Source organism: Pseudophryne corroboree, chromosome 4 (genome assembly GCF_028390025.1).
Source record: "Pseudophryne corroboree isolate aPseCor3 chromosome 4, aPseCor3.hap2, whole genome shotgun sequence".
In the NCBI taxonomy this organism is placed as follows: Eukaryota; Metazoa; Chordata; class Amphibia; order Anura; family Myobatrachidae; genus Pseudophryne; species Pseudophryne corroboree.
Genome location: NC_086447.1, coordinates 196097223 through 196123424, shown reverse-complemented (window position 1 = coordinate 196123424; position 26202 = coordinate 196097223). Strand labels below are relative to the sequence as shown.

Genomic DNA, 26202 nt, shown 5'->3' with positions numbered 1-26202 from the left:
TGCCCCTTATACACATAATTCCACACAATAATGCTTCTTAAATTATGTCCTTACATATTATGCTACACAAAGGTAGTGCCCTTATAAACATTATGCCACACAGTATTCCCCTTATTGATTATGCCCTTACACATTATGCAACACATTATGTCCTTACACGCTATGCCACACATTATGCCCTTATACCAGTGGTTCACAAACTTTTTTCAATCACGGCGCCTTACAGTATCAGATTTTTTTTTCACAGAACCCATAAACCAAAAGTTTCTTATTGAAAAATTTAGAAAGAAATATTTAATTAAGTAAATTGTGTTTATATGTCATTTTTAGGTTCCATTGTGTGGTGAGGGACAAGATTTGCTTCTATTTGGCCACATATTTTATGATTGGCAGCCACTAGCACTGGTTTTGCCTATTACATTGACCATAAATAATTTTAATTGGTCCTGGACCATCAACCCAGGGCACCGCTACAAGTATCCCGGAGCATTCCAGGATGCCAGGGCACACAGTTTGAGAACCACTGCTTTACACATTATGTCACGCATCATGCCCTTAAACATTATCTATACCCTCCTCCCAGCCAACAGCCCTTCTCCGGCTCTCCACTGACCTCAAGCCCAGCAGGCAAGCAGACAGACAGCGTCTCTCTCTCCCTGTGGCAGCGGCTCTCTTACCCCTGGTAGTAGCGTCTCTCTCCCTGCGGCAGCGGCTTCCCTGACAGTAGTGGGTCACTGAAGGTATAACCCATCCTGCTTCCCTTGTCACCTCAGGCTCGTCTCTCCCCTGACTCTGGGGCTCTACCGCATCCCTCTCATATGGTGCTACGCAGGGAACGGCCCTTCTCCCGTGGCTGCTCTGGAGTCTGGTCTGGTGACTCTTCTGTTAGATAGCACAGGGCTGTTATTTGTGGTGGTGGCGGACATTTATGCCCACTGGGCATCTGTGCTCTGTGTGTTGGCACGGAACGCACCATCCTAGTTACGGCCCTGTACCACCATGACGTCTACCAGCACAATAGCAATCCTACAACGTGGTCATATTTAAAGTTTCCCTATTCAGAGCTGTCTGTAGCTCTAACACTTTGGCAGAATGTCACCACGATAAGTAAGTATACTATTCAATGCATAGGGAGAAGGGTTCCGTGGAAAAAAAATGTAGTTCCAAAATCTGATGATACTGTAAGGGGATGGTGCCGTACAAGAAAATGCATGAAAAGATAACCACAAACCAGTAAGAGAAACGTAAAATTACATTTAACATTTTTATTTTTGCTCTGTTTAAAAGCTGAAAATGAAACTAAAAGGTGACCCGGCGGTGGGGGGGAGGGTGTGACGGGGGAAGTGAAGTTTCTTCACTCCAGCAGTCACCCGGCCCCATAGCCCTGCATGCTAATATGGACGATATTGTCCATATTGGCTTGCAGGCATAGACAAGCCGGCACCAACGATGAACGAGCATGGGGCCTCGCATCGTTCATCGTTGGTGCATACACACTGTAAGATATGAACTATATCTCGTTCATTAATGAACAAGATTGTTCATATCTTTCTGTGTAATCCGCCAGTGTGTAGGGCCCATAAACTAAAGTGACATAGGAATTGCTCTCACAGCTCCAAGCTCACTCATAGTTTGTTCTTGATGGGGGAGATGTACTAAGCCTTCCAGAGAGATAAAGTGGAGAGAGATAAAGTACCATCCAATCAGCTCCTAACTGCCATGTTACAGACTGTGACCTATATTTATCAAACCTTGAAGAGTGATAAATTGCACGGTAATAAAGTACCAGCCAATCAGCTCCTCACTACAATGGGTGTAAATGTATTATAACGGCATGCATCGTGCCACTAAAACACTTCCTGTTTTGCCTCATTACTGAGTCGAAAGCAGGAAAGGACATTGACAAGATGTAAGAACATCTTGGCTGCCAGAGCAGAGGAGCGAAAGCTCCCCACTCCGGAGATGCCCCTCTGAGCACAGCCTGCCGGCCGGCTCCTCTGTGCGTGCTTTTCATGCAAGATCCCCAGAGCAGTCTGGAGCTGGTGCTCACCACAGCCAGGGACAGCTGTGTCCCTGCTGTGGTGTATGGGCATTGACACCATGCAGCTGTTGAAATTGACAGCTGCAGGTGTTAGAACAGTCAGTGATGCTGACCGTTCATACATTGCCTGCGCATGTCGGCCTGCTATGCGCCCCTGTTACTGAGCCGGCACCGTAGCTATCATACATGGGGGGGAAGCGGTATAGCGCACATAACGTGTGCTGATACCGCTTCCCCCATATCGCCAGTTCATGCATTTAACCCCATGTTACAGGCTGTGTTGACAGTTAGGAGCTGTTTGGTTGGTACTTTATCACCATGCAATTTATCACTGTCCAAGGCTTGATAAATCTGGGCCTGTATTTGAAAAATTACAGTTCGGAGCTGGTTTATTAGAAGTCTCTCTTCAAGGTTTAGTACATATGCCCAGTGGCATAACTACTGTGGGTGCAGGGCTTCCTGCACCCAGTAACTCTGCAAGTCCTCAACAGAAACGGCCCTGCACCGGGGCCATACAGGGACAGGTCTGATGGGCTGGGGAGCTGAACACCCCACCAGAGCCACAGGAGCCCTGCAACCTATAGGGAATCGTCTGGATTAATGGATCATTAGCGACCATAATGAGATTAGTATGGGACCATGTACTGTATATCACACATACTGTCTTCACTCTTAACTTTTGTGAAGCTATAGTAGGTAGGCTCAGGGGGTAATTAAATTATCCGCAGTAATTTATGCAGGCTAATTGATCCCCCAGGGTTATTCAATTAGCCCCGAAGTAAGCCCACCGGTAGCACTTATTGGGGATTTTTTTTAAGAGGCTGACCAGATGCAAAATAAAATCCCTGATAACAAGGGGGTTAATAGGTGCCGCAACCCTGTTAACACACGAATCTGTGAACTTTTCATGGACTCTATGTGTTAACGCCCATTAAAACATTAACGTGTGTTAAAAAAAAGGGTCTTTGGCGAAAGAGGGCCTCAAATTGAATACTCTCATGTGATAAAGCAAGAGGCTACCACCCTTTTTCACCCCCGTTTACTTAACGGGGTTAATTGAATGTGGCCCTAGTTAATCACATTTCCTGTTGCTGGTGATCAAGGTATCATACCCATCATCAATACATTTCTTCAACAAAATAAGATTCTCAATAAACCTCATTTGTTTTTAACAAATATGTACATACCTGGGAATGTAAGGCGTCTTACACAGCCCACAAGATCTAGCCTAGATGGGGTGCTCTGGGAAAATGAGTGGATCTTCAATGGGAGGATGCGAAATATGTCATAGGGCGTAGCGGACCTTCTCCCAGTCATTCTTACCTAAGGAAGAGGAAACCTGTCAGCAGTAGTTCTCAGCATAGGATAGTAAGACCGCTACAGGTGTTCTTGTCCAAGGGAATCAGTGCTTATGCCAATGATAAAAACAGACTTCACGTTGGTACATTAGATGTTAGTGCATTAGATGATCCATGTGTTAGATAATCAGGGACATGCACATTTACATAGAGAAATATAGGTTTATTAGTATAATGTATTATGTAAGTGAATTTTACCAGGATACTGCAATGATCAGAAGAAGGTACCAAGTCTACATTTAATACTGAATATATGCAAACATCTTGTCATAGAGGTAACTGGTGTATGCAGTAGTAAAGCATATCCACATAGCGTGTGCTGAGCTCTCATTTAAGATTCCTGGAGATTAGCAGCTGAGAATGATCTCACCAGAGGTGATCTTCTGGAAATTATCTCACAGTGGCATGCAGGGGAGGTTTGTGATGGTATATGGAGATGGTATGGGTAGGATCTAATGGAATGTGCAGGTGGGACTGTTGGCATGTGTGGGGACTGATGGCATGTGCTTTGTGATCTGATGGCAAGTTGGGTTTTGATGGTATGCAGGGGAATCTGATGGCATGTGGGGGGGGGTCTGTTAGCTTGTGTGGGTGGTCTGATGGCACATGGTAGGAATATGATGACATGTGGGGGAGGGGTCTGATGCATGTGGGGTACTGATGGAATGTGGAGGATGTATGATGGCATATGTGGAGGGTTTGATGGTATGTGAAGAGAGTCCAGTGGCCTGTGGAGGGCAATCAATGGCATGTGTGTTTGAATGGCATGTGTGGTGGTTCTGATGAGATGTGATCTTATAGCTTGTGGAGGGATCTGATGAAATTTTTTAGGAATCTGATTTCATGTGGGGATCTGATGGTATGTGGAGGGAGTTTGATGGCACATGGGTATGTCTTCTTGCATATTAAAGGATTCTAATTGCACGTGTGGGTGGTTTGATGGAATATGTAGTGTGTATCCACAGATCCATGGTGGGTGTAATAGTAGAGCGTCTCCACAGACCTATGGTGGCTTTAATAGTAATGCGTAACCACAGCTCCAAGTTTGATATAATACTAGTATGTATCTATACATCTATGATGGATGTATGATGGAGTATCCAAACAGCTATAGTGAATATAAATTGCAGAATGTAATAGATTTGTTTAAGCACAGATGTATTATGAATATTATAGTAGAGTGTAGCCCAAGAGCTATTGTGAATGTAAATAGTAAAGTGTATCCAGAGATCTAGGGTGGATGTATCCTATATTTTCCATGGGATTTTTACAACTTCTAAGTGCAATTTTACAAAAAAGTTAATTTTTACAAACATTTTGACCAACGTAATCAAAATGTCCAAACCCCCAAAGTCATTTGGAAGATAGTCTAAATCTCCCATTACTCATGTTAATTGAATCTAAAAATTAAGAAAAACTAAACACTATATTTCAGAAACCTGTAAAAGCTGAAACAAATGCAGAAGGTCGCCATACAGTAATACTAAATTGGACTTTGAAGTGATGTTTTTACTGCTTCCAGCCTGTGGAACTTCAGGTGGGTTCAGCACCTGAAAACGTATCCCCTTTGCCGAGGCAGCTCCAAGCACTGGAAGGTGGGTAATGAAGTAGTGTGGTGTGGATCTACATTTCATGTCAGTCATAATAAGCCCTTAAAAAGTGTCTCAATCCTTGAAGTTCATAAAGAAGAAACCAGAAATGATGCTGTTACCTATATGTGCTAAATGAAGTCAATGACAGGGAACATCAGTAATCACACGCTACCTTCTGTGTGTAAATACCAGTTCATTACTGCTCCTAGATAGGCAGTTCTTACACATGTAACTGGGTATTTAAATTCTGGAGCCACTGGACTCCTAGTTCACACAACTCTGAACCCTTTCTTTATGGAAATCATCAGCTAAATATTGGAGTACACATTCTACTGTAATTCTCCTAAATCTAGAATCCATCCTTGAGCTGAAGAAAGATGCAGACAAGTAGTAGCCAAAAATGACCATTAGCGTCATATTTCCATTAGAATGGCTTGCTGCATCTTGTTTGGATAGCAGAGAGCTGTGTTCCGTCACCACTGCATAAGAAGATTGGCTGCATAGTTCATCTCTATAACAAGATGTAACTTGGGAACAACTGAGATACGTTATCTAATTTGCCCAGAAAGAAGGAAAGAAGCAATGAATCCTATGCTGGCAATTTCCTGGCAATAGATAAATAAATTGAAGAACTTGTGAATATTTTTCATATCTTACTAAAATATTTTCCATATACATGTCTACCAAGATAGAAGATATCCGGCTTGGCAGATAATATATTTTTCATGCAAATGAGTCAAAATGTTTCTAATTCATGAAAAATTTTCGTGGCTGCCTATATTATCTTTTAATATGCACAGTTTTTATGTTATAAATAGTAGGAATTACTCTCATCAGCCCAAAATGTTAATGTCTCCATGTCAGCCACATGCCTGCCCCACAAGTATCACCAAGTTCTTTATAGAAGTTTGGTCTATATTATGTTAACAATTGTGTCACATGAATTCTAGGTTATTTCCCATATATAATTAGGGCCACCTAGTTATTATGGGCTCATCAACATTGACTGAGTGACTTCTCCAATGTGGGGCACCCAACAAAAATAAAGGGGAGCCTGTTGCACACACACTGGCTTTGTATGTACAGTAGGGCCTGATTTAGGTGCAGTTGTATTAAGCATGGCTGCTGCTTCCTTGGAATGCTTACATATGGTAATGTAGCAGGTATTCATGTGTGATCCAGTCCTGCGCCTAAGGACCTAGCATCAGATGTCGCAGATCACTCTGCGACATCATAAACCGGCTGAGTAACCATGAGGTTAAGCAGACCAGCCGCCGTAGCTTCGTTGCTCAGGCCAGGAAATCTCCATAGAAAGAGGGAGTCCTTGGCCTTGCCACGCCCACAAAACAGAGGTGACATGCCTCCATTTTGTGAAACGGACACCACTGCAACCCCCGAATGGCCAAGTAAATTTGCATCTGGACAAATCATGCTGCAATGCAAGGGATGCAAATAAAAAAATTTCACCATTTTCCGGAAACCAAACTCACTATTGCGCATGAGCAGCGGCCATTTTGTAGGAGTTTATTTTCCGCGGTTGCAGCGCCTGATGCTGGACTCCGGAGAGGTAAGTATTCAAATATGGGTGCAATGTGTGCTGTGTGGCCCCCCCTCCCTTTGGACCCAGGGGCCTGTGTGCACTGCACACATTGCACCCATCATAGAAACACCAATGTTTGCACATTATAAATCTGCCATACCTGCAATGCAACATGGTTTTTGCCAAGGTGCGGTTTTTGCTTTTCTCTCAGCCCCACTACTTGTATTAGATCTACATACAGTATAGTGAGGGTGGGATGAGTCAGGATGTGAACCTCAGCTTAGGGGCAAAAGGTAAGGTCTAGAAAGAGGAAAACATAACATTCTTTTTTATTTAAAAAATTGTCATGTTGTCTTTATGAGTAATAAGGGCCTAGTCATCATGTTAAATATCGGGGGCAGGATGAATTTGGGCGGCAGGAGCCGAGCAGTGGCAGAGGGATCTGAACTAATCCCTCTTCACTACCGGGATCCTTCCCATTGGGAAGTAGCAGGGTGCGGGAGCAAAGATAGTGAAAGTTCCCGCAGTCAAACTCCGAAAAATTTCGTATTTTCTGAGCTTGTTGAATTTAGGTCCCATTTCCAGTGTATGGGGATAGCGGGCCTGATCGGTAGTGAAAAGTAAGTAGGCTACGTCCATGATATCTCCTGCATTACTTTTATAATCAATGGCTCTGATACGAGATGTACTAAGCCTGAAAAGTGATACATTTCACGATGATAAAGTACCAGCCAATCAACTCCTAACTGCCATGTCACTGGCTGTGTTTGAAAAATGACAGTTAGGAGCAGATTGACTGGTACTTTATCACTGTGATATTTTTCACTGTTCAAGGCTTAGTACATCTACAAAAGTAGTAGTAAATTTACGTGATTAAGAATAGACCCCATAGCTTTTAATCAGCTCTGCTGCTCTCTCAGCTGCCCAACCTTCCCTATCAGTTTTAAGTACCCCATATACTGATGCAGGAGGAAATGCACGCTGGCTAGTCCATGAAGCCTTAAACGTCTTTACATGGCATCAGTGTACGAGGTGCATGCTGGGGAATATGATAATAAAAGAACTGGGGAAGAATAATGCCTGCCCAAAAGTGGTCTAAGTGCAATGTGGTTTTGCCTCCTGAAAGTCCCTTCTGCCCCTCCTTCATTCATTGTAATATTATAATGCATGGTAAATATGATGTAGAATTGTAGAATGGAATATGATGTCATTATTTTTTGGGGAGGCATATGTTGTTTGATAATTGGATTTTGAACAACTTTTATTCTTTCTGTTACCACTGTGCATATTAAAAATGTTTATTTTAATTATGTTATGTCTGTTATTACATTTTTTTTAAAGCTACCATAACATGCAAATAGGGAATCATTTTAAACCAGCAATCCCATGAAAGAGGTGCGTGTTTTGTTAAGTTTTAACATATATCACTGCTGCAGGCTATAAGAAAAATGTTGATATTTCTTCAGGTTGCTATTATTGTTTTATGATTCTCATCTATCCTGGCAACCACAGTCACATGGCACATGATGTAGTGAGGAGAGAGGTGGAGATGTCCAGAGCAACCAATTAATTTGTACCTATCATTTAGCTAGTACATTCTAGAAAATGCTGGCTAGAATCTGATTGGTTGCTATTGGCTACAATTCCACTTGTAGTAGACTGACTTTCTCTTTGTCTAGAAGCCATATTTATTTGTCCTCCAGGGAGATTTTAAAAATTAGAAAATAATTCATAGTAAAATAGGTAAATAAAAATATTTTGTATTAAGTTTGTTATTTAAAGAAAACACTCTTCTATGTGGGATTGCAGATTTAAAGACAATTTCTCTATGTGAAAGCTTTGCATGTTTTGCATGCAAGGAAAAAGTGCAAAAAGAAAGCAATATCAAGAGGACAGAGAAGGAGAGCGGATGTCATTCTTACTTGAAACTGGTTCTTCATGAAACTTTCTGCTTGAATAGTGCTTTCTGACTTGTCTACTTTCATTTCCTGCTTTCTCTGATTTACCCATAGGTCATCACAGCTGAGGCTCCTGAACAGCGATTTAGTATTTCTTTTCTCTGAATCTTTTACGTGTCCCAATGAAGTCACCAGGGGCAATGTGGAGGTCTTACTTGCTGTTTCCGTGTTTGGGAATGTGAAAACCAACAACTCAGAGGTCTTCCTCTTCTGAAGGATTTTCTCCTTCTGTATCTTTATAGCTGTTGTTTGATTTTGTTGTCTATTATCCTGTTTTTATTAGTATTAAGTGAAAAGTATATAAGACCAGGTAGACCTTACTGATGTTGCTGAGTAGCATACACATAACATATTTTATGGTTCCATGAGACCTTGAGGAATGCCATTAGTTTTATATGAAACAAATAGTTTTCATGACTGAGTAGCGTTAAATCACTATTTGCATACGCAGACTTAGAATTCGGGTATGTGGTCTTTTATCTATAATGTTTGGAACTTGGTGTCTCCATCAATGTTTTTTTTGTCTCATAATTTGGAGCACTATCCTGAAACTCTATAACTTACACAAATAATTAATATATTTAATAAATAAATAAATATATTTTATTATTTATCTATTTAATGCTGTTGGCAGGTAAGATAGACAAGGGATATGATATCAACCATACCTGCCAACATTGTTTCCTTTACTCTGGAGTCATTAACCTAAAGTGACCTGGACTGAATTGAATAGTTGATGCTATAGGTGATTTAAAAAACTAAAAAACAAAACATCAATTGCTTAATTTAACCCAGTTTATTTCAAACGGGGATAACAGGAGAGGAATACTTTGTTCTACGTAAGGTCTTATGCACATGTACAACATTAAACCCACTTCTGAACTCTGTACGCAATGAGAGGATAGATGGATGACCATTATGAAACACTTATAGACATTTAACCTGCATTTAATAATAATGAATGATTTGTCAAAAAAAAAAAAAAACTAGTGCCAATGAAAAATGGATTAAAATTGGTCCATGTGTGCAGAGCCTCAAAGCCTTCAACATTACTTATCACTCTGGAAGTGATGCCTGAAAGTAGTCTATCGGACTGGAAGGGACCTAAAAACACTAGTTAGGAGTTAGGAGCTAATCCATCTGAAGGGTGAACATTTGCATTTGGGCAATCCATGTTACAAGACAATACGTGAAATTGCATTTGTATGCAAGGGAAATATTCTGAAACAAAAGGAGCTAGTTGAACTCTGAGTGATTGCACTGTAACAGGTACATCATGCAGATGGATTAGTGCCAGGTGGGAATAGGAGGAGGAGGCAACAAGATAAGGCAAGTGATCTGAAACGAGGTGGTGTCAAGGATGTCACAAAGGCAGTGGTCACGGGAAACTGGGGAGAGTGTGGTGTTGTCAGCAATGAGGGAGAATAGAGTGGGTTGTGACACTAAGGCAAGGATGTAATGAAGTCCGAGTTCGGCAGCCGTGCGGGATGCCAGCCGAACTCGGATTTTTTTTAAAGGGGCAATCATGTAAAAGGCTAAACCATGTGAGAGGGTGATAAAGTAAGAAGAAAGATATATTTGTAGTGGAGGAAGTCACTAGTGGAACAAGATTTTCTCCATTGGCCCTCAGCGGTACAGTAGCACATTGCAGGTGGTGTGCATGGATGAGGATAATGGTGACGATGCAGGGCCGGATTAAGCCTTGGGAGTGCCTGAGGCACAAAAGACAGGGGGGCCCCCGATGGAAGGTGGGGTATGTATTTTAAATTGTGCATACCTCCCAACATGCCCCATTCCAGGAGGGACAAAATTCTCTCTACCAGGTCTTCCCACTTAATATATAATTAATGTCAACACAGGTGATTGCAATCACAAATTAAGAAGGATGTCCAAGTAGAGAGCATTTTGTCCCTCCTGGAATGGGTCATGGTGGGAGGTATAGATTGTGTATATTAAATGTAAACCAATGGTGTATATTCGTTTTAACTAATAGTTTAATAATGCCTGGGTACTGTTTATAGCTCCACCTAATCAAGAGACAACTATTTTATAAACTTTTCTTGTAGTGGGTCAAAAACAACTTAACCTTAAAATACACATAGAAAAATAAAATAATGTATCTCGTCACATGCAAGAATGGGTGGTATTCATGTTACCGGCGGTCAGGAGACCGACGGTCACATGACCTCCACTAACATCCCACCCCCTCACTATCCCGATGGTCGGCATGCCGACCAACAGGGACTATTTCCACTCGTATGTATCCACGACACCCATAGAGTGGGAATAGCTGCGGTCGCCACCAAGCCCGCAAGGGGTTTGCTGCACTTGCCCCCCCCCCCGCGCTGGGATCCTGGCATTGGTATGCTGCCTGGGATCCCGGCGTCGGTATGCCGCAAGAATAGAAGCTGCCTCTGTACTACTTACATACTGGGACAGGACTCAGGGGGACTCTCTGTGTGTGTCTCTATCGCTAGACCCAAATGGTTTAGATGCATAACAGTTTACACAGGAATCAGACACCCAGGAAAGGAGGAGAAGCTGGGATCCCTGTGTCATTTACTGTTTTCTCCACCCTCCCATTTCTCCTCTGGTCAGAAAACTCAGTCGGTAGCTAATGAAACATGATATACCTGTGTCTCTGCCCGTACTGCATACTGTCCTGCTCGCATTCTGGCTGCTGGTTCACTGCTGCTTAAGAGGGAAAGCTAGTGATGTCAGTCTGCTCTGGGTGGGGGGCCCCTGACAAAGGGGGGCCCGGGGTACAGTATGACCTGCAGCCCCCCTTAATCTGGCTATGTGAAGATGTATCAAACCTTCAAGCGAGATAGAGTGGAAAAGGTGCCTATGGCGACTAACCAGCTTCAAACTGTCATTTTGTAGACAGTGTTAGATAAATTATAGTGACTGTGGGATGCAGTTACAATGCCGCCAAACTGGATCCCGGCAGCCAAAATTCCGACTCCGGAAACCCGACTGGTGGCATAATGCCAGCATCAAAATCCCGACAGAGATTGGGATTCTGGTGTTAAAATACCAATGCCAGGAATCCCAAATGCTCTTTTAGCGGGACGCGCTCGTTTCCTGAAGCACAATTAAAAGGGAAAAACTGATCCAGAAAGTGTCCACCATGATAGGTGGTAGAAGATGTTCACAGGAACAGAGGAGTATTAAGCATGTGCATAGAGACGTGTATACAGCATTGCCAGTAGGCTTGTCTATGTTGATGTCCCCTGTAATAAGAGTGGAAAGAAAAGACAGGTCTCCAAAGTTATCAAGGATTTGGTAAACTAGGTCTGAGGGAGTGATAGATGGGATTTTTTTTTTACACTGTGAATGAGGAATGAGCTGGGACATGCCTTAACTCGAAGTCAATCTGCACATTTTACATGTGGCCCCCTTTCAATGCAACATAGTATAAAATTAAATTTATCTGGATTTACTTAAGTCTAACAGAGGTCCTTAGTGAATACATTTATTGCCTTTTAGAGGAAAGGGTACAATGAGGACTCCCACTGTGATATAATAGGTTAGGGCCTGTGAAAGATTGTGGTCTCTTACCCAAAGCTAATCTCCAGAGGGTTAGGTGTCAGAGGGTTAGGTGAAATGAAGGCTACCTTAAAGTGGATTCAATTTTTTGCCAAATGTCTTAGGGCAAAATATGAGTGACATGCCTGAAACAATAAGCCTCAGGAAGGAACAAATAACATGGGACAGCTATTCGCTCAAAGGACTTAATAGAAATCTGGGTTTTAATAGATCCATTTGATGTTAAAATACTGTGATGTTGATGGATTGTTGGGTTAGTGCCAAGAACACAGCAGAAGCACAGCCATCATATAGCTATGGCTCCTGCAAGTCTCTGCTGTTTTTACAGAGCTTTGGATACCAGGACACATTCTAACAAAAGTCCATTACCCGCCATTATGTTTCAGGCATATGTAGATATCATAATAATTATAGTCGTGGAATCTCTTCTCTGGAAATTGATTATCCAGAAAAGATTAATTATCCAGAATGAATAAATATATATATATATATATATATATATATATATATATATATTTTTTTTTTGTATATATTTTTAATATATTTTATATATTTATTTTGTGTATATATATATATATATATATATATATATATATATATATATTTATTTACGCACCATGTAATTGAAGCTGCACGCTCATAATTCAATGTGATTAATTGCTGGGTTGCTTAAAACCCAGGAGGCACCATCTATATGTAATAGTAGAGAGAACTCACCAGTCTTCTTAGTAAATTCACCAAAATGTTATTACCACATCACCATTAGAAACATAGTTGTCGTTTCAGTCCTCACAGGGACCCTTGTCAAGACCACCAGAAGCAGACAGGTGAGAAGCTCTTTACTATTTTATATATACCTGTGTGTATATATATATATATATATATATATATATATATATATATTTTTTCTATTTTTAAGTTGAATAACTAAACAATTTAGTTATTCACATTATAGGTACAGCTAAAGCTAAACATATTGCTTTCTATTAGTAAAACTTCATTTTACATTGTTAATATTTTACTAGGCTAATTTTACATTTACAAAATGAACAGCATTATTTAAAACATAGTGTTGAATTGTGTTATCCATGTGTAAGCCTTTCCATCCAGAAGATAGTAAATAAATGAGATTACCCAGAAAGGAAATTAAGGAAATTGTTGGATCATTAATGTTTTCAGGGCCATAAGAAAAATAATTAGTAGAGAACCATTAATACAAGTTTGAAAGAACATAATATTTATTCTAAAGGTTTCTCAGTTTAAACTTTTGACTCCTACTGCCATCTGCTGGCCACATGTTGGCAGTGTTACAATACAGACCTGTACATTACAGGAGTCATGCCTCGCTGAAAACAAAAATGTTGTATTTTCAAGGGTCATTTTTAGGAAACCAACACCACATTACAAATATGCTGAAAAAGACATTCAAAATATGTTTTTAAAGTAATTCTTTACTAAGTGACACAATACTCCTATTAGAAATACCTTTTGTGGATTCCCCTTAAAGTAGTAACAAAATTGCCTACGTTATAATATGATTGCCAAAGGAGCCATTCACAGTCAGCCATGTTTGATACATGCTGCATGACTCCATTGCAGCTCCATTGCATGACTCCACTGCAGATACAACATTTATGTAAAATGTAATGCAACTAAAATACGCTGTGCAGCTCATGTCTCTGATTTGGCTTATGTGGCTTCCTAATTGCAAATAAAGTGAAATGCCATTTTTTTCTTCATCAGATGTTTGATATAAAAAAAAAAAACATTCCTTTGAGCATATTTAAATGATTAATGATTATGTGGAGAAACGGGTGAACCAACAAGTGGGTAATGTGTAGTAGTTGGTCATGATAAATGGCATTATTACCTCCTAAAATATTCTAGACAGAACAGTATGAGAATGATTTGAAAGAAAATCAGATGTACAGCACTTACCTCCTCTCGTAGTATATCGCTAGTGGAAGAAGCAGTATATAAGCTGGCCTGGGATTGGCTGCTGATGCCACTGTCCTCCTTCAGACACTCGTTATCCGAAGAAGTTATCATCCATGGTTTAAATGCCATTGCTGGATCAGTTGAGTCTGAATAACCATCTAGTGGAGAACCTAGTGAGCTCATGGAAGTGGCACTGACATTGCAATTGCGTAAACTTTTCCGTGGATAGATGGGCCACTGACTCTGTGGTTTTGGGCTCATGGGCCGGCACGGCATGAAATTCATATCAGAAATTGACACTATGCTTGTGTAAGATGGGGTAGATGATTGTTTAACCACTGAAGGCTGGTCATTTTGATTAAATGTTGAACAGTTAACAGACTGCTCAGATAATGTCCTTTCATTTGCACCACATGTATGAGAGTTCTTTACATCAATATCATCATTTGCAGTCTTCTTTGGAGAACTTGCCATCCTGTTGTCGTGATTCAGTTCTGAGCAGTTCTCATCTTCCACTTCTGCTTTCGAACTACTAAGCAAGTCTGGAACCACTGATGAATTTTCATTAGATAATTTCCTTGGCTTATTTGGGCTTATAACATGTGTCGATAAATTTAATACACTGAGCCGTTTGAGTGAGTCTCTTTCTTTGCTTTTTCGTAATGCTTTCCAAGACATTTGATGAGGTCTGATCTTTTTCTTGTCATCCTTGGCAACAATCTCGGCCTGTTGAGATGTATTATCTTTTTCTATGGCTTTAAAATCAAAAAGACTCGAGAAAGACTTATGTGCCCAGGATAACCTCTCTTTCAGACGTTTGCTCTCTGCACTTTTATTGCCTTTGATGTCATTACTTTCGGATTGGGATATAGTCAGATCTATGTTGTGTGAAAGATCTATGTTGTGCGGTACCTTGATTGGATCAGGCATATTTACATTTGATACACTGCATCTAAGTCTGGTGAAATTGTCCAGGTCAATTCTCCCTGGTCCTGAGGCCTTCCTCATACTCCTGTTGTATAGAAAGCCATTTTCGTATAGTTCATCATCGGAGAAATCTGAAGACTGTTCGTCTTTGCATAAATTTGCTATCTGCCTACTACTTATAGCTGGAGGTTTAAGGGACTGCAAGGAGTTACTTTCTGCATTGGTTTTTATTGCTATACACTCAACTTTGTCATCTACATCTGTGCTACTTCCATCGTTGTCAGGGTTGTTGTTCACTGTTCCTATCTCAGAAATAGGAGACAATGTTGAAGATTCACCAGTATAATTTCTATTTGAGTCTTCTTCCACCTCTTCATTACTATTAGTTCCTTTGCATTGATCAAAGTTCCCTTCACTTTCAAAGCTATTAATGCTGCTACAAGTGCTTTTGTCATCCTGTTCCGCCACACTCATATCCATGCTCTCTGTTGTTCTTTCAGGAACATATTCTTGTATATCCCCCAGAATGTCTTCTGTTTCATCTTCTATCTGGACTAAGCCTTCATATTCCTTTTCAAAATCATCATCTGAAAAACTAAATTTTTCATCACCTGAGCTATCTGTACTTTCTTCACTTTCTAAGTCATCCAAAGGTAGAACAGAATTTGGCAAACCCATATTTCCAACAGAGTTTTCATCTAAATCCCCTACCATAGGTGACTCTTCTGTCTCAGAAACTGGACTATTGTTTAGTTCAATAAAATTGTTTTGCACATACTGTAAATCTAACACCTTATCCCACAGATGAGGACCTTCATCTTGGCTCGTTTCCATGGCCACCTTATCGAAATCTGTTTCGAGTGAGACTTTCATATCTGTGTTTGGTTCAGTGGAGCTATTCTCCTCTGTATTGCTATTTGTGTTGGCTACATGTTTATCTTTAAGTGTATTTGTGTCTAAGTCGCCACTGGGAATTGTAATGGGAGACTCCTGGGTTATTATTCTATTATTTTCAGGTGAATTGTTTGTTTGATGAGGACAAGTCTCCCTGCATGGCTCTTCTATAAGCTGAACATTGTTGGGCTTGTTCCGTGTTTCCTGAGCTCCCGTTCGCTCAATAGATATTATAATAAGAGGTTTGCTAGGGGAATCATCTGCTGTAGCATGAAGTCTTGATTCTTGATGTAATGTGTTGGATTTTTTGATATTTGCATTCTTTACTGTGATGTCACTGTTACTACCTGTACGCGTTTGTATTTCTTGCGTGCTGTGGTCAGGCACAATTGGTTTTGCACATGTTTCTGAATTATTACGTTTGTACTCTGATACTGATTTTGATATAACTACACATATCTTTTCTCTATCTTCATATGTGTCTAGTCTTGATGTCCCACAGACTACTTCTGTTCCATCGTCAGCCCGTAATGCACAGTGTTGGTCATGGACACTTTTATCACTATGAAATGATGTATTATGTTCCCAATATTGCTGAGAGCGGTGGTCCCAGTCATCTGAAGAATGGAAATCTTCCTGATCAATGTTATCCTCATACACTTGATTTTCTGATGATGTCCTCATTAATCTTTCATTACGTTGGTCTACACATGTGGAAGTTAAGTCCAAGTTAGGACTTTCTTTCTGGAGAGGTTGCGCAGTCGTATTTATATGTCCGCTACTTGTGGCATTATTGCCATGTGCTACTGAGCTGCCCCTTTTGTAAGTAGGGATTTTTAAATGAATATTAGGCAGACTTTGGTGATATTTACTTATCCCGACAAGCGTAGATGTATCTGATCTTGCACAGGACAGACAGCCCTCTGACTGGGATATGACACTGACTCCTCTGTGTTTTTCCACCCTCACTTCTGTGGAGCTCTCCAAATCTCTATGCTCTGCTTTTCCTGTTGTCAGAACACCTTGCCGTGCATTAATAGTTATATTATTGTTCTCTCTATCGTCACTCAATTTTAAATTTGTAGCAAATGAATGGTTTATTAAAGCTGGCTCCTTGTCTTTATCATCAGTATCCAGTTTGTTAACATCTGATGCAAGATTGTTCTGAGATGAAAAGTTTTTTGCTGATAAACAAGTTAAGGGCTCTGTCTGATCTTGGCCACATTGACTTTCTTTTGTTAAATATGTGTTGCTTAAATGAATGCTGTCCGGGAGTTTAGCTAACTTTGAGTACACAGATTCTTCCTTTTCCAGAATAATACAGTCTGGCCTTCTGCTCAGTTCATCTGCAGTGTCGCTAGAAACTGAATCAATGTCTGAGATGCTTTCAAACACGTCACTTTTTAATTCAGAGGGACTTTCACTGAAGTACGATCTAGTTTCAAAGTAATCTTCATCTTGTTCCTGACTAAAAGACCCAAATTCAAGTGAATACTGTCCAGCACTGAGGTCCTCATTAGTTTCCACTTTATTGTCAGAGTCTTCACTTACAGGGGCCTGTAATGACAAAAAAGATATAAGTTGTTAACAGAAGCAGAAGTTAAAAGAACAAAGAAAAAAAAACACGGCATAACATAATAACAACTGTTAGTATAGCTATTTAGCAGTGATGCTGATGAAGGTTTTCGATGATGCTAGGGGTCTGGGTGATTTCTGGGCCTAATTCAGATATGGAAGTAAAGCAAAAATAAAGCAAGTAATACCGCTTTCACATATAGCCTTTCCACCCGGGATTTTACCGAGGGCATGCAGCTTGACCTGGCTCTCGGCTATGTGTGAATAAAGTCGACTCGGGTCAGGTACCCCAAGTCCGCGACCGTGCTCATACCAAGGTTATTCACGGGTCATCTGTGGTCTGAAAGTAATTACCCGGGTCACGATGACCCGGATCATGCCTAAAAGCTGATTGGCAGCCACAGTAGCGCTTGGAGATGACATTACCTTCAAGCGTCCACTGTAAGCCGGAAGACCTGGGTCACTGGAAGACCTGGGTCCGGTTTCAGCAGCGACGACTTACCCCCTTTCGATGTGTGAAAGGGGGTAAGTACTGAAATCCCGGATTCAACCCATGCTCGGTGTCCTGGGTCCGAACTGGGTTAAAGTAGGGGTTTATGTTTAAAGGGGTATAACTGTGCACCTGGGCAAAATCATGTTGCACTATAGGTGGGGCAGATGTAACCTGTGCAGAGAGATTTAGATTTTTAAAGGGGTGTCCAAACTGAAATCTAAATTGCAGTGTAAAAATAAAGCTGTCTAACATTTGTGGGCTACATGTAAAAGCAGCTGCACAGTAAAAATATAAATGTGTTTGCTCCCCTTGCATGGCAACATGATTTATTCCAGATACTAAATTGCTTGCTTTTTTGCTTTGCTTCCAATGCATGGAAGTGGTTGCTGATCAGTTTCATACAGTGTTGTAAATACATTCTTGAACATAAATTCCAGTGCAATTATTAATGCCAAGGACAGAGGAAGCTGAATATTAAGTCCATTATCGCATAGTGTGGAAAACTAAATTTAATGTTTATTCATTATACAGGTACAACACCGATGATCCAGCATACTTTGTTCCAGCACTGTGCCAGATTATCCATTTTGCCGGATTATCGGTGGTATATACAGCAGCACCCCGACAGTTTACAGTCCCGCCTTACTCTGCCTAATCGTAGCCCTCCCACAGCCTGACTCCCTTCCACAGCCTAACTAAGTTCTCCTGTAGCCAAACTCCCCCCCCACTTCACCTAAACCTCCTGCAGCCTGTCTCCTCCCCAAAGCTTAACTCTACCCTGCAGCCTTAATGAGCCTTCCCACTGCCTAACTGAGCCCTCCTGCAGCCTAACTGAGCTCTCCTGCAGCCTAACTGAACCCTCCTGCAGTCTAACTGAACCCTTCTACAGCTTGACTGCGCCCTCCCGCAGCCTAACTGATCCCTCCCACAGCCTGATTGAGCCCTCCCACAGCCTAACTGAGCCTTCCCACAGCCTAACTGAGCACTCCCGCAGCCTTACTGAGCCCTCCCACAGCCTAACTGAGCCTTCCCACAGCCTAACTGAGCCCTCCCGTAGCATAACTGAGCCCTCCTGTAGCCTAATTCCCCCCTGGCGCCTGATGTGCCAGGAATAAAAGAGGTGCTGGATAATCGATGTTGTACTTGTATTAGTGTCATTATTTATCCACTCCCATTGCCCCAAATCGATAGTATAAGCTACAAAAAAAAAATGTGAATAGGATATATATGTCACTCCCTAGACTTGCTACGCCCAAAATAACAGATGCAAAACAAAGAATATTTTAATGAAACAGATCTTTATCATGGTTGGGCCTGTAACGACTGTATGCACAAATTACTTGCATTATTTGAGGAAATTAATTAAAAGGATCTATTTTTCTGTCATTGTAAATCCAAGTTTGTGCTAGGAATGACATGGGAATACATCCACAATTGAGCCCGAATTCACACACACACACTATATATTCCACTATAAAATAATGATGTACCAGTTAAGCGAATGATAGAGGCTGCTTTACAAGTTTGCCCTATATCACTACTGTATAATTAGAGAACAAACTGTACTGATACATATCATTTGGCATATATTATCCCTACACAGTCCTATTTGCTCCTGTTTATGATGGCCATACATGTACTAATCAGTGAATTTGTTTTTAACAAATTGACTCAATATTGCACGTGTAGGGCAAAAATAACTAGATTTGTCCATTAATATTGTTGGTAGAGATGAGCGCCTGAAATTTTTCGGGTTTTGTGTTTTGGTTTTGGGTTCGGTTCCGCGGCCGTGTTTTGGGTTCGAACGCGTTTTGGCAAAACCTCACCGAATTTTTTTTGTCGGATTCGGGTGTGTTTTGGATTCGGGTGTTTTTTTCAAAAAACACTAAAAAACAGCTTAAATCATAGAATTTGGGGGTCATTTTGATCCCAAAGTATTATTAACCTCAAAAACCATAATTTACACTCATTTTCAGTCTATTCTGAATACCTCACACCTCACAATATTATTTTTAGTCCTAAAATTTGCACCGAGGTCGCTGTGTGAGTAAGATAAGCGACCCTAGTGGCCGACACAAACACCGGGCCCATCTAGGAGTGGCACTGCAGTGTCACGCAGGATGTCCCTTCCAAAAAGCCCTCCGCAAACAGCACATGACGCAAAGAAAAAAAGAGGCGCAATGAGGTAGCTGTGTGAGTAAGATTAGCGACCCTAGTGGCCGACACAAACACCGGGCCCATCTAGGAGTGGCACTGCAGTGTCACGCAGGATGGCCCTTCCAAAAAACCCTCCCCAAACAGCACATGACGCAAAGAAAAAAAGAGGCGCAATGAGGTAGCTGTGTGAGTAAGATTAGCGACCCTAGTGGCCGACACAAACACCGGGCCCATCTAGGAGTGGCACTGCAGTGTCACGCAGGATGTCCCTTCCAAAAAACCCTCCCCAAACAGCACATGACGCAAAGAAAAAAAGAGGCGCAATGAGGTAGCTGTGTGAGTAAGATTAGCGACCCTAGTGGCCGACACAAACACCGGGCCCATCTAGGAGTGGCACTGCAGTGTCACGCAGGATGTCCCTTCCAAAAAACCCTCCCCAAACAGCACATGACGCAAAGAAAAAAAGAGGCGCAATGAGGTAGCTGACTGTGTGAGTAAGATTAGCGACCCTAGTGGCCGACACAAACACCGGGCCCATCTAGGAGTGGCACTGCAGTGTCACGCAGGATGTCCCTTCCAAAAAACCCTCCCCAATCAGCACATGATGCAAAGAAAAAGAAAAGAAAAAAGAGGTGCAAGATGGAATTGTCCTTGGGCCCTCCCACCCACCCTTATGTTGTATAAACAAAACAGGACATGCACACTTTAACCAACCCATCATTTCAGTGACAGGGTCTGCCACACGACTGTGACTGATATGACGGGTTGGTTTGGACCCCCCCAAAAAAGAAGCAATTAATCTCTCCTTGCACAAACTGGCTCTACAGAGGCAAGATGTCCACCTCATCTTCACCCTCCGATATATCACCGTGTACATCCCCCTCCTCACAGATTATCAATTCGTCCCCACTGGAATCCACCATCTCAGCTCCCTGTGTACTTTGTGGAGGCAATTGCTGCTGGTCAATGTCTCCGCGGAGGAATTGATTATAATTCATTTTAATGAACATCATCTTCTCCACATTTTCTGGATGTAACCTCGTACGCCGATTGCTGACAAGGTGAGCGGCGGCACTAAACACTCTTTCGGAGTACACACTTGTGGGAGGGCAACTTAGGTAGAATAAAGCCAGTTTGTGCAAGGGCCTCCAAATTGCCTCTTTTTCCTGCCAGTATAAGTACGGACTGTGTGACGTGCCTACTTGGATGCGGTCACTCATATAATCCTCCACCATTCTATCAATGTTGAGAGAATCATATGCAGTGACAGTAGACGACATGTCCGTAATCGTTGTCAGGTCCTTCAGTCCGGACCAGATGTCAGCATCAGCAGTCGCTCCAGACTGCCCTGCATCACCGCCAGCGGGTGGGCTCGGAATTCTGAGCCTTTTCCTCGCACCCCCAGTTGCGGGAGAATGTGAAGGAGGAGATGTTGACAGGTCGCGTTCCGCTTGACTTGACAATTTTGTCACCAGCAGGTCTTTCAACCCCAGCAGACTTGTGTCTGCCGGAAAGAGAGATCCAAGGTAGGCTTTAAATCTAGGATCGAGCACGGTGGCCAAAATGTAGTGCTCTGATTTCAACAGATTGACCACCCGTGAATCCTTGTTAAGCGAATTAAGGGCTGCATCCACAAGTCCCACATGCCTAGCGGAATCGCTCCCTTTTAGCTCCTTCTTCAATGCCTCCAGCTTCTTCTGCAAAAGCCTGATGAGGGGAATGACCTGACTCAGGCTGGCAGTGTCTGAACTGACTTCACGTGTGGCAAGTTCAAAGGGCATCAGAACCTTGCACAACGTTGAAATCATTCTCCACTGCACTTGAGACAGGTGCATTCCACCTCCTATATCGTGCTCAATTGTATAGGCTTGAATGGCCTTTTGCTGCTCCTCCAACCTCTGAAGCATATAGAGGGTTGAATTCCACCTCGTTACCACTTCTTGCTTCAGATGATGGCAGGGCAGGTTCAGTAGTTTTTGGTGGTGCTCCAGTCTTCTGTACGTGGTGCCTGTACGCCGAAAGTGTCCCGCAATTTTTCTGGCCACCGACAGCATCTCTTGCACGCCCCTGTCGTTTTTTAAAAAATTCTGCACCACCAAATTCAAGGTATGTGCAAAACATGGGACGTGCTGGAATTTGCCCATATTTAATGCACACACAATATTGCTGGCGTTGTCCGATGCCACAAATCCACAGGAGAGTCCAATTGGGGTAAGCCATTCCGCGATGATCTTCCTCAGTTGCCGTAAGAGGTTTTCAGCTGTGTGCGTATTCTGGAAAGCGGTGATACAAAGCGTAGCCTGCCTAGGAAAGAGTTGGCGTTTGCGAGATGCTGCTACTGGTGCCGCCGCTGCTGTTCTTGCGGCGGGAGTCCATACATCTACCCAGTGGGCTGTCACAGTCATATAGTCCTGACCCTGCCCTGCTCCACTTGTCCACATGTCCGTGGTTAAGTGGACATTGGGTACAACTGCATTTTTTAGGACACTGGTGAGTCTTTTTCTGACGTCCGTGTACATTCTCGGTATCGCCTGCCTAGAGAAATGGAACCTAGATGGTATTTGGTACCGGGGACACAGTACCTCCAACAAGTCTCTAGTTGGCTCTGCAGTAATGATGGATACCGGAACCACGTTTCTCACCACCCAGGATGCCAAGGCCTCAGTTATCCGCTTTGCAGTAGGATGACTGCTGTGATATTTCATCTTCCTCGCAAAGGACTGTTGAACAGTCAATTGCTTACTGGAAGTAGTACAAGTGGGCTTACGACTTCCCCTCTGGGATGACCATCGACTCCCAGCGGCAACAACAGCAGCGCTAGCAGCAGTAGGCGTTACACGCAAGGATGCATCGGAGGAATCCCAGGCAGGAGAGGACTCGTCAGAATTGCCAGTGACATGGCCTGCAGGACTATTGGCATTCCTGGGGAAGGAGGAAATTGACACTGAGGGAGTTGGTGGGGTGGTTTGCGTGAGCTTGGTTACAAGAGGAAGGGATTTACTGGTCAGTGGACTGCTTCCGCTGTCACCCAAAGTTTTTGAACTTGTCACTGACTTATTATGAATGCGCTGCAGGTGACGTATAAGGGAGGATGTTCCGAGGTGGTTAACGTCCTTACCCCTACTTATTACAGCTTGACAAAGGGAACACACGGCTTGACACCTGTTGTCCGCATTTCTGGTGAAATACCTCCACACCGAAGAGCTGATTTTTTTGGTATTTTCACCTGGCATGTCAACGGCCATATTCCTCCCACGGACAACAGGTGTCTCCCCGGGTGCCTGACTTAAACAAACCACCTCACCATCAGAATCCTCCTGGTCAATTTCCTCCCCAGCGCCAGCAACACCCATATCCTCCTCATCCTGGTGTACTTCAACACTGACATCTTCAATCTGACTATCAGGAACTGGACTGCGGGTGCTCCTTCCAGCACTTGCAGGGGGCGTGCAAATGGTGGAAGGCGCATGCTCTTCACGTCCAGTGTTGGGAAGGTCAGGCATCGCAACCGACACAATTGGACTCTCCTTGTGGATTTGGGATTTCGAAGAATGCACAGTTCTTTGCTGTGCTGCTTTTGCCAGCTTGAGTCTTTTCATTTTTCTAGCGAGAGGCTGAGTGCTTCCATCCTCATGTGAAGCTGAACCACTAGCCATGAACATAGGCCAGGGCCTCAGCCGTTCCTTGCCACTCCGTGTGGTAAATGGCATATTGGCAAGTTTACGCTTCTCCTCCGACAATTTTATTTTAGGTTTTGGAGTCCTTTTTTTTCTGATATTTGGTGTTTTGGATTTGACATGCTCTGTACTATGACATTGGGCATCGGCCTTGGCAGACGACGTTGCTGGCATTTCATCGTCTCGGCCATGACTAGTGGCAGCAGCTTCAGCACGAGGTGGAAGTGGATCTTGATCTTTCCCTAATTTTGGAACCTCAACATTTTTGTTCTCCATATTTTAATAGGCACAACTAAAAGGCACCTCAGGTAAACAATGGAGATGGATACTAGTATACAATTATGGACTGCCTGCCGACTGCAGACACAGAGGTAGCCACAGCCATGAACTACCGTACTGTACTGTGTCTGCAGCTAATATAGACTGGTTGATAAAGAGAAGATGTCTATGTAACTATGTATGTATAAAGAAGACTGAAAAAAATCCACGGTTAGGTGGTATACAATTATGGACGGACTGCCTGCCGAGTGCAGACACAGAGGTAGCCACAGCCGTGAACTACCGTACTGTACTGTGTCTGCAGCTAATATAGACTGGTTGATAAAGAGAAGATGTCTATGTAACTATGTATGTATAAAGAAGAATGAAAAAAAACCACGGTTAGGTGGTATACAATTATGGACGGACTGCCTGCCGAGTGCAGACACAGAGGTAGCCACAGCCGTGAACTACCGTACTGTACTGTGTCTGCAGCTAATATAGACTGGTTGATAAAGAGAAGATGTCTATGTAACTATGTATGTATAAAGAAGAATGAAAAAAATCCACGGTTAGGTGGTATTACAATTATGGACGGACTGCCTGCCGAGTGCAGAGACACAGAGGTAGCCACAGCCGTGAACTACCGTACTGTGTCTGCTGCGACTGGATGATAAATGATATAAAAAATATATATATATCACTACTGCAGCCGGACAGGTATATATTATATATTATATAATGACGGACCTGCTGGACACTGTCTGTCAGCAGAATGAGTTTTATTTTTATAGAATAAAAAAAAAAAAACACACACAAGTGAAGTCACACGACGAGTGTTTAACTTTTTCAGGCAATCACAATATAAGTATACTACTAACTATACTGGTGGTCAGTGTGGTCAGGTCACTGGTCAGTCACACTGGCAGTGGCACTCCTGCAGCAAAAGTGTGCACTGTTTAATTTTAATATAATATGTACTCCTGGCTCCTGCTATAACCTATAACTGGCACTGCAGTAGTGCTCCCCAGTCTCCCCCACAATTATAAGCTGTGTGAGCTGAGCAGTCAGACAGATATATAATATATATAGATGATGCAGCACACTGGCCTGAGCCTGAGCAGTGCACACAGATATGGTATGTGACTGACTGAGTCACTGTGTGTATCGCTTTTTTCAGGCAGAGAACGGATATATTAAATAAACTGCACTGTGTGTCTGGTGGTCACTCACTATATAATATATTATGTACTCCTGGCTCCTGCTATAACCTATAACTGGCACTGCAGTAGTGCTCCCCAGTCTCCCCCACAATTATAAGCTGTGTGAGCTGAGCAGTCAGACAGATATATATAATATTATATATAGATAATAGATGATGCAGCACACTGGCCTGAGCCTGAGCAGTGCACACAGATATGGTATGAGACTGACTGAGTCACTGTGTGTATCGCTTTTTTCAGGCAGAGAACGGATATATTAAATAAACTGCACTGTGTGTCTGGTGGTCACTCACTATATAATATATTATGTACTCCTGGCTCCTGCTATAACCTATAACTGGCACTGCAGTAGTGCTCCCCAGTCTCCCCCACAATTAAAAGCTGTGTGAGCTGAGCAGTCAGACAGATATATATAATATTATATATAGATAATAGATGATGCAGCACACTGGCCTGAGCCTGAGCAGTGCACACAGATATGGTATGTGACTGAGTCACTGTGTGCTGTGTATCGCTTTTTTCAGGCAGAGAACGGATTATAAAGTAAACTGCACTGTCCTCACTAGTAAACTCTCTCCACTCAGTCTCTACACTTCTACAGTAACAGTACTCCTCCTAGTCAGCTCCAGTAAATCTCTCTCAGTCTCTTATAATCTAAATGGAGAGGACGCCAGCCACGTCCTCTCCCTATCAATCTCAATGCACGTGTGAAAATGGCGGCGACGCGCGGCTCCTTATATAGAATCCGAGTCTCGCGATAGAATCCGAGCCTCGCGAGAATCCGACAGCGTCATGATGACGTTCGGGCGCGCTCGGGTTAACCGAGCAAGGCGGGAAGATCCGAGTCTGCTCGGACCCGTGAAAAAAACCATGAAGTTCTGGCGGGTTCGGATTCAGAGAAACCGAACCCGCTCATCTCTAATTGTTGGTATAATAATTTGGTTGGACAATGTGTGGTTATCAACTGACCTCGTTTTATACAATGCAACTGTTTATCTGACTACTAAACAATTGTACTAATA

General features: G+C 42.5%; 1 protein-coding gene across 4 annotated transcripts in view; it reads right to left on the bottom strand.

Annotated features, from left to right (window-relative positions):
- The window catches only part of ARHGEF4 (Rho guanine nucleotide exchange factor 4), a 443120-nt gene that overhangs the window by 174404 nt on the left and 242514 nt on the right, over nt 1-26202 (bottom strand). For 3 of the 4 annotated variants that reach the window (XM_063915709.1, XM_063915710.1, XM_063915711.1), the window contains exons 2-4: nt 13977-17354; nt 8454-8759; nt 3229-3364 (exon numbers count right to left, since the gene is read on the bottom strand). In XM_063915709.1, the coding sequence (XP_063771779.1) occupies nt 3229-3364; nt 8454-8759; nt 13977-17354 (3820 nt within the window). The remainder of the gene's footprint in view (nt 1-3228; nt 3365-8453; nt 8760-13976; nt 17355-26202) is intronic. The other variant, XM_063915712.1, reaches the window with a different exon arrangement.